The sequence below is a fragment of the Pteropus alecto genome, unplaced genomic scaffold, assembly GCF_000325575.1.
Source record: "Pteropus alecto unplaced genomic scaffold, ASM32557v1 scaffold86, whole genome shotgun sequence".
Classification (NCBI taxonomy): Eukaryota; Metazoa; Chordata; class Mammalia; order Chiroptera; family Pteropodidae; genus Pteropus; species Pteropus alecto.
The window spans coordinates 15,095,079-15,104,818 of record NW_006442109.1 but is presented as its reverse complement, the minus strand read 5'-3'; the positions used below and the strand labels follow the sequence as shown (position 1 = coordinate 15,104,818).

General features: G+C 35.5%; 1 protein-coding gene across 1 annotated transcript in view; it reads right to left on the bottom strand.

The window, feature by feature from the left end:
- The window catches only part of SLTM (SAFB like transcription modulator), a 41,067-nt gene extending 40,700 nt beyond the window's left edge, over positions 1-367 (bottom strand). The window contains 1 exon segment of the mRNA XM_006920320.3: positions 85-367. Within this exon segment, the coding sequence (XP_006920382.1) occupies positions 85-246 (162 nt within the window). The 5' untranslated portion in view covers positions 247-367.
- Positions 368-9,740: the final 9,373 nt, after the last annotated feature.

Sequence of the window (9,740 nt, the reverse complement as noted above, 5' to 3'; positions counted from 1 at the left end):
CTGCGGGCGGCCGGGGGCTGCGGCGGAAAGTGGGGTTCCGAGGCGCGGCCTAAGCTCCCCTTCCCGGACTTCGCCGGGCCTCACCTGCTTCAGTCGGGAGACGAGCACAGTTTTGACTCCGGTGATGTCTAAGTTGCGCCGCTTCAGCTCGGACTTCAGATCGATGACCCGCAGATCGGTGATCTTTTTACCTTCCGCCTGACCCGAGGCAGCCGAGGCTGCCACAGCACCGGTAGCGGCAGCCATTTTAGAATAGCAGCGCGCTGCTAAGGCAGCGAGTGAGCTGCAGGGCGGCGGCAGCAGCGCCAACTTCGACCCAGGCCTCGGCGGCCGCCGGCGCCGCTCAACGCTGCGCACAATGAGCCGCTGGCTCCGCCCTCTATCCGCCACCCCAGCACAACCTGCAGCCGCATCCAGCACCCGGATGACGGGTGCGCATGCGTTCTGGCGCGGAGCTCCAGAGCCGGCGCTGGGCGCGTTCCGCCTGGCCAGCCACGGCCACCTGGGTGGTTCTTCCCCCTGCGTGGGGCTGGGAGGTCAAACACGCCCAACCGCACCAACGTCCGCCGCGCCGCCGTTCCCCCGCCGCTTTGTTAGCCCTATTCCGGCGACATTTCGAGTCTTGAGCAACAGCAGTGCGCTGGGCACTATATGGCATAGGTAGTTAGCGCTTACTCATCATAGACTAAGAGGCGTGTGCGCGCCCTCAGCCTCTTCCGGGAAAATGCTTTATCAGTTCTGAATAATCGGAAAACTGTGGCCGATATTCACGAATGAACTAGGTTCCCGAGTTCCATATAAAGAGCTGGAAAGAAACACTACGGCTGTTATAAGAATATAAAGAGTATAAAGGGCTATCAGGGTTGTGAGACTATTAAGCGCTGGCTGTGTGACATGCCCCGCTGGTTGTCTCGGGGAAAACACCTTCACTCCAAGGAGGCATATTTTATTATAGGGCTGCCCGGCTCACTGAAGAACAAGACAACTTTCCCACTGCCCTGGCCTCAATTTGCCATCCTTTCCGGTGGACCTGATGGCTCAACATGAAATCGATCACTGAATGAGGAAGTCAGTTTATAAGTACTTGCTACCATTCTCATATACTGGTGTTCACTGTTTTGTCCTCCCCAAATCTGGGATCCCAAGAACAATGACCATCTTATGGGCCACCGGCCTGTGCAAATGAGTACCTATTCGTAATTTTAGCCGGTACTATTAATCATCAAAGCATAAGCATTTGTGGAATAAAACTATAAATTCCATAGATTGAATATGACGCACAATTAACTATACTGGCATTTTCCTGGTTTTAAATTTTAAATTATGAGGTCTCTCACCGTAAGTTGTTTTTTCTGGTTGACTAATTAGAGCAAAAGAAAAAGAATGTACATTATAAAATAATACCTGACATTCAAGTAGTTTTTTGCGATTTATAGCGCACTTTGACATGCATGCAATAACCCACTTAATCCTTCCGGACTCTGTGAGGCAAATCTCTATGAGGCTTAGAGAGATTAAATGGCTTGTTCATGTTCACATAGCTGGTGTGTGGCCGAACTGGTACTCAAATCCCGGTCTCCTGATTCCAAATCTGGCTCTGTCGCTGCTACAACTTGATTCAGATCATAGAAATTTAGAATTTAAAGAATCTTTAGAAATTTTCTGGCGTTATCCTCCCACTTTTAATATATGAAGATTTTAAGAAAATTATCTAGGGACCCACAACTAATTATTGGCCAAATTGTCACTAATCCTCAAATCTCATATCAGCGTCTTTCCCACTCAAGACACCTGCTCCCACCATCTGTAAAGAAGAGTTGTAAGGATGGGTTATATTAACCAAAAGTTTATGTTATATTTAAAGTGAATGAATTTTTTTCTAAAAATAATCTAGTAATGTAGTTATATTAAAATGGAAATCTGTGCCTTCTTATCCGATGCACTTGAAAAGAACACATCACCTCCCAAGAATGTTTAACCTGTATCTCATGAGGAAGCAATCAGATAAGTCCAATTGTAGGACAGTCTACAAAATAACTGCTCTGGATTCTTCCAAAAAGTAATACCATGAAAGTGTTAATAATTCAATCAAGTGAATTTGAAGAACTAATTGACTTCATTGAGTGATCAGGAATCTGGCAACATTCCATCTAGCAAGTTAAGAGGTGCTCTAAGAAACTGTACAAATGGAGGGATTTTATAGTTAGAAATTGGGTGGGACAAGAAAGTAATTAGCAAGAGAAAAGAAAGAATTGTTTCAGTCAAGGTTGCCTTCCCCTAAGGGTGTCTTATGTGGCAGATTGCCTCAGCTTCCGTTGAAGGATGACCAGGGCCCATATAACAGATTACCTATTTCATTGATACTGACCAGAAAAGTCCAAATTGACCGATTAAGATTACATTCCTGGAGAAGTTTGAAACAATAATTAGATCGGATATTAAGTATAGGTTTGGTGTCATGGGCTTTCACATAAGTGACTCCATTTTGGGCCTGGGCTTTATGAACTTAAATCATTTCTCCAGAACAAATGCCCAAAAATATGAATGCTATTCAAGGTCCTTTACATTTGTATATGAGAATTAGCTTTTCCATATCTGCAAAGTCTCCCGGGATTTTAGTTGGGATTGGGTTGAATTTACAGATAGATCAATTCAGAGAGAATTGGCAACTTAACATCGAGTCCTCCCAGTAATATACACGGTATATCTCTCCGTTTAGTTCAATTTTCTTTACCATCTCTCAGCAATGGTTTACAGCTTTAACATACAAATTTTGCATATATTTTGTTAGATGTAGCCACAAGAATTTCATGATTTTTGATGCTATTGTTAAGAGTATGGTTTTCTTCACTTCATTTTTCAATTATTCATTACTCGTATACAGAATGTAATTGATTATGGCATATTGACCTTGTGTCCTCATACCTTTCTAAACCTATAACAACTTTTTTGTAGATTCTTTTTCTTTTAGAGAGACAATAACTCTTCTTTTCCAATCCATATGTTTCTCATTTCTTTATCTTGCCTTATTTCACAAACTTGGACCTCAGAGCAATGATGAATAGAAGTAGTGAGTGCACATATGCTTGCATTGTTCCAGATCTTAAGAGGAAAGCATTTAGTCTTTCAACATAAGTATGAAGTTAACTATCGGTTTTTCATGGATGCCCTTTATCAAGTTAAGGAATTTCCCTTACATTTCTAGTTTTCTGAGAATTGTTGTCATGATTGGATGTTGAATTTTTAAAATAATGTTTCTGTATCTATCGAGATGATCATGTGGGGTTTTTTTTTAGTCTTTGGTAAATTATACTGATTGATTTTGGAATGTCGAGCCAACTTTGCATTCTTGCGATAAACTCCAACAAAAATTAAAATAGGTTACATATTATCATTTTTAATATTGCTGGATTACAGTAGTTGACATTATGTTAGAGATTTTTTAATCTATGTTTATAGGGTATGAAGTTTTCTTTTTTTGTAGTATTTTTATCCAGTTTTTGTGTCAGAGCAATGCTGGCCCCATAAAATAATTTGGGAAGTGTTCCTTTCTCTTCCACTTTTGTTAAAGTGTGTTTAAAATGAATATCATTTTTTTTTATATGTTAGGCAGAGTTCCTCATTGAAGCCCTCTAAATCTAGAGTTTTCCTAGTGGGAAGTTTTTAAGTACATATATGGCTTCACTACATATACGGCTCCTCAGGTAGTTTATTTCTACTTGAGTAAGCTTTTGTAATTGTGTTTTTCAAGGAATTTGTCTCTTCCATCTAAGTTATCAAAAATATTGGAATAAGATTGTTCTAGGTAAAGAAAAGTTATCTTTTTCTAAGAGACAAGTTAATAGTATAGTGAAGTGCCTTTTTTTTCTTTTTTTAACATTTTAGGTTAGCATAGAACTAAAAGTTTGGTAACTCATGTTGTCAAAAATGTGTTCTCAATACATTCTTATGCATTGGTGATTGCAGTGTAAATTGATATCTATAGAGAGCAATTTGAAAATATGTAACAAAATTGCAATGCACAGATCCTTTGGCCCAGAAATTCTATAAGTAGAATTTCAATATACTAGGTAATAGGTATCAATATATTCTTGTAGATAATAACATACTTATGGGAAATAACATATGTACCAAGATATTTATGGCAGCATTTTTATAATAGCAAAATTGATGGAAATAACCCTAAAATTCATTAGCGATACAGTTATATAGCAGAATGCTCTACACTTATTAATAAGATTGATGGATCAATACATATACTGCTATGGAAAGATCTATAGTATCTATTTTAAAAATGAAACAGCTAGACATCAGAGGATAAAGTGAATGGTATGCTATCATTTGCAAAGGAAAAATAATCTGTATGATTATGTATGTAAATATACAAGAAACTGTTAATACTGGTTGCTTCATTGAGATAATTTTGTCTTAATCTGTTCTGGCTGCTGTAACAAAACAGCATAGGCTGACTGGCTTATAAACAACAGAATCTATTTTTCATGGTTCTGGAGATGCGGAAGTCCAAGATATAGGCATCAACAGATTCGGTGTATGATAAGAGCACAAGGGACAGAGAGCTCATTGGAGCCTCTTTTATAAGGGCACTAATCTCATTCATGAGGGCTCTGTCCTCAAGAACTAATCACCTCTGAAAGGCCACACTTCCAAATATCACATTGAGGATTAGGTTTTAACTTATGAATTTGGGGGAGACACAATCTATAGCAAATTTACATAACATTTAAAATGTACAATTTGGTGATTTTTAGTAAATTTACAAATTTGTACAACCATCCTCACATTACAGTTTTAAACTATTTCTGTCACACCAAAATGATCCTTCATACCCATTTGCAATCAACCCTTGTTCCCATCTCCAGCCCTCGGCACTCCCTCCAGCCCTTGGCAATCGCTAATATACTTTGTTTCTATAGACTTGCCTTTCTTAGACATTTCATATTAATGGAATTATACAATATGCATTATGCATCTGGCTTCTTTGAGGTTCATTTATTTTGTAGCCTATATCAGTTGTTTGTTCTTTAGTATTGCTGACATTGTTCCATTAAATAGATACACCACATTGTGTTTATCCCTCCTCTAGTTGGGAAACATTTGGATTGTTTCTTTTTGGCTATTATGAATAATGCTGCTAGAAACATTTGTGAACAAGTCTTTGTGTAGACATCTGTTTTCATTTTCTTAGCTATCTAGGAGTGGAATTGTTGGGTTTCATGTAAATTTATGTTTAATTTTTAAGAAACTGCCAGAGTTTTCCAAAGTAGCTGCACCATTTACATACCTATCAGCAATGTATGAGGGTTCCATTTCTCCATATCTTTACCAACACTTGTTATTGTCCGTCTTTTTTATTATAGCATGCTAGTGGGTGTGAAGTGGTATCTTATTATAGTTTTAATTTGTATTTCCCTAATGACTAATGATGTTGAACATCTTTCCATGTGCTTATTCCAGCCATTCATATATCTTCTTTTGTAAAATAACTATTCAAATCTTTGCCCATTTATAATTGGGTTGTTTTGGTGTTTCCTTTAATTTCTATTACCACTTTTTCTATGTCTGGAATTTCTAATTGGTACATTTTATGTCCATCTACTCTTGTTTTATTTCTATTTTATAATTTCTTGTTATTTTTCATGTTACTTCTTCATTGATCTCTTTGTGGATCTTCAACACGATTACATTTTCCTTAGTTTTTTATTATAGAAAATTTCAAACATAGACAAAAGTGGGAAAAGACTATAGTAAATGCTCATGAATTCACCACACAGCTTAACACATCCCCCGTCTATTTTATGACTGGTGCTTTTAAAAAACCTTGTCCTAGGCTACTCAAGACATACATATTGAAATCCTTCCCACATATAAGTTTCCCCATATAGATGGCACTGTTGGAATACTAGTGCTTATCTATGTCATACAACAACTGATCCCTTTATGACTAGTAGTGGAGTATTCTAAAATCCATGGTCTTTGTCTAACCTAGCTTTTGGATTTCAGATAAACTATACAATACCAGCAGGACAGGAGGAAGTGGTATGCAGGAGTTTTTTCCTATAGAAGAACCCTCTTGCAAAGCTCTTTTCTTTACTTGTTGAGAAAGCAGATGGCCCTAAACCTTCTAGAAGATTTTTGCAAGAAGAGATATGACAAGATTTATTATCAGACTCATACTTTGGATTCTATAATAGCCTCCCTCTCATGTGTTTACTTTTAGTTGAGCTCACCTCCTTTCTTCAGCTTCCTTTTCTTCATGAAATTCACCACGATAATTTATTGTAAGGATGTTGTTAAGAATGTTGTTTACTGTTATACATTATCCCTTTAGTGATAATATTTCTTTCAGGTCTCAATGTAAAGAAAATTTCACTTCTTCTGTGACATATTACCTTATTCACACTTGCGAATCTTGTAATTGATTGCATTTCTCTACTGGCTTTGGCTAAAAGGAATCCAAAGCTAAATTTGTGGCTCATGTCTAGAAATTGTCCAAGATTGTATGGTATGTATTTCTGTGTCATAATTACCTCTGAGCTTTTATATTCTCACTTAGTTTTCATTTTTTATAAGTCTTCATTCATTTAGGATTCTACCCTGATCTTACTTGTATTTATGTAAGCTGTCATGAATACAATCAGAATAGGGTTGAGATGTTTGCACACATACGTACATATAATAAAAGATGGTTTACTTACAGTGACACTTGTAGCAAGGAATTGGTGAACATTTCACATTTTAAAACACAGTCATAGTTTCAGATTTTTAGATTGCATCTCTCAGCTCATTTTCTCATTAAGACTTAGGTTTCCGTTGCACAAATCAAAAGTGAAGCAGTGGAAAATACTCTTCCACCACCAACAAAAATATTTCTTATAATAATCTTTGTATACTCCTTGCTTTAACACTTAATATTGACCATGGGCAAGTATATTTAAACTTTCTCAGCTATAATTGTCTCATTTATAATGTGAATAAAGCCTACTTCACTTAATGATTACTTCAAGGAGACAGTACCTCTTAGATGAAAGGACGTGGTTGATGATTACTACTAACTTGCTGTGTGATATTGGACAAGTTACTTAATTGTAACAAGTTACTTAAAAGAGTTTACTTTTCTGTAATAGAAAATAGGATGACTGAACTAGATGATTTTTAAGACTATATACAACTCTTAATTGAAATATTCAATAAAAGATGAGTAAAGCAAAAGACTTTAAAAGGTCACTGTAGAGTAAGAGACAGAAGGATAAATGATTAAATAAAATGTCATAAGTGCACTAAGAGAGGTTATAAACATAATTTTATTGATACAGAGGAGAGAAACATGGGCTTTAATCACAAAGCCAGAGGAAGATTCAGAGGCTACATCATTGACTTGCTTTACTCCTTGTTTTAGGAGAAAAGACATTAGTCTTTCACTGAAGTATGGTGTTAGCTGTAGGTTTTTTATGGATGCTTTTTTAGATTGAGAAGGTTTTTTTTTTTCATTCTTAGTTTTCTGTGAGTTATCATGAGTGGATGTTGAATTTTGTCAAAAGATTTTTGTCTAAGTCTATTGAGATAATCTTATAGTTTTTCTTTTTTAGTATACTAATATGGTGAATTACATTGACTGCTTTTGATTATTAACTCAACCAGTATTCTTGTGATAAAATACACACTGTATTATTCATTTTTATGTAACACTGGATTTGATTTACTAAAATTTTGTTAAGAATTGTTGCATCTATGTTGATGAGGGATATTGGCCCATGTTTTCTTTTAATTTCTTTTGTTTTGGTTTTAGGATAATGCTGGCCCCACAGAATGAGTTTAGATGTATTCACTCTTCTATTTTCTACAAGAGTTTGTGTAGAATTGATATTATTTCTTTCTTAAATATTTTATAAAATTCACCAGTAAGCCATCTGGACCTCAAGTTTTCTTTCAGAAAGTTGTAAAACAATGAATTCAATGTATAGATCTGAAGTGATATTCTCTCTCTTGTTCCTGAGATTGGCAATTTATTTCTTCTCTCTTTTATTAATCCCTGAACAGTCTGGTTAGTGGTTTATCTATATTATTGATATTCTCATAGAACTAGCTTTATCGATTTGCATACATCCTTTCAAGTTAGTGTTTTTATTTTCAGATAAATACTCAGAAGTAGAATTGCTGGATCATATGGTATTCTATTTTTAATTTTTTGAGGAGCCTCCATACTGTTTTCCATAGCACCAATTTACATTCTCACCAATAGTGCATGAGGGGTCCTTTTTCTCCACATCCTTACCAAAACTTGTTATTTCTTATCTTTTTGATAATAGCCATTCTAACATTGTGAGATGTTACCACATTGTGGTTTTGATTTGAACATCTTTTCATATGTCTGTTGGCCATCTGTATGTCTTCCTTGGAAAAATGTCTATTCAAATTGTCTGCCCATTTTTTAATTGGATTGTTTGTCTTTTCGCTATTGAGTTGTATGAGTTTTTTAAATACATTTTTGATGTTAACCCCTTATCAGATATATGACTTACAAATATTTTTTTCATTCAGAGGTTGCCTTTTTATTTTGTTGATGGTTTCCTTTGCTGTGCAGAAGCTTTCAAGTTTGATATAGTTCCACTAGTATACTTTTTGCTTTTGCTTCTTTTACTTTTAAAATCAGATTCAAAAATTCATTTCCAAAACCTATGTCAAGGACTTTACTATCTATGTTTACTTCTAAGATTTTTTTGGTTTCAGATCTTATGTTCAAGGCTTAAGTCCATTTTGAATTGATTTTTGCATATGGTGTAAGATAGTGTCCAGTTTCATTTTTTGCATGTGGCTACCCAGTTTTCCCAATGCCATTTATTAAAGAGACTGTCCTTTACCTGTTGCATTATTTTTGGCTCCTTTGTCATGAATTAATTGGACGTATAATCATGGGTGTATTTCTGTGCTCTCTATTCTGTTCCATTGAACTATGTGTCTGTTTTTATGCCGAAACCATACTGTTTTATTCACTATAGCTTTGTAATAGAGTTTGAAATCAGAGAGTGTGATGCCTTCAGCTTTGTTTTTCTTTCTCAAGATTTCTTTGACTATTTAGGGTCTTTCATGGTTCCATAACAACTTTAGAATTGTTTGTTGTACTTCAGTGAAAACTGCCATTGTAATTTTGATAAGAATTGCATTGAATCTGTAGATTGCTTTGGAAAGTCTGGACATTTTAACAGTGTTAATTCTTTCAATCCTTGAGCCTGGAATATCTTTCCATTTATTCTTGTCTTCTTCAATTTCTTTCCTTTCTTTGTCATTTTCAGAATATAGATCTTTCACCTGCTTGGTTAAATTTGTTCCTAGATATCTGAATCTTTTCAATGCAATTGTAAATGGGATTGGTTTCTTAATTTCTTTCTCTAATGATTCCTTATTATGTAGAAATATAATATGTATATTATTGTATATTATTGTATGTGTATAGAAATGCAACAAGACTTTTTGTATATTGATTTTGTACCATGAAGACTTGATAAGAATGTGTATTATGCTGTTCTTGGGTGTAGGTCAAGTTGGGTGATTCAGATTTTCTATGTCATTACTGATTTTTAAAAAATATTTTTAAAATTTTTCAGTTACAGTTGACATACAATATTATATTAGTTTCAGATGTATAACATAGTGATTAGACATCTATACAACTTATGAAGTAATCACCCCAATAAATCTAGTACCCATCTGACACCATACAT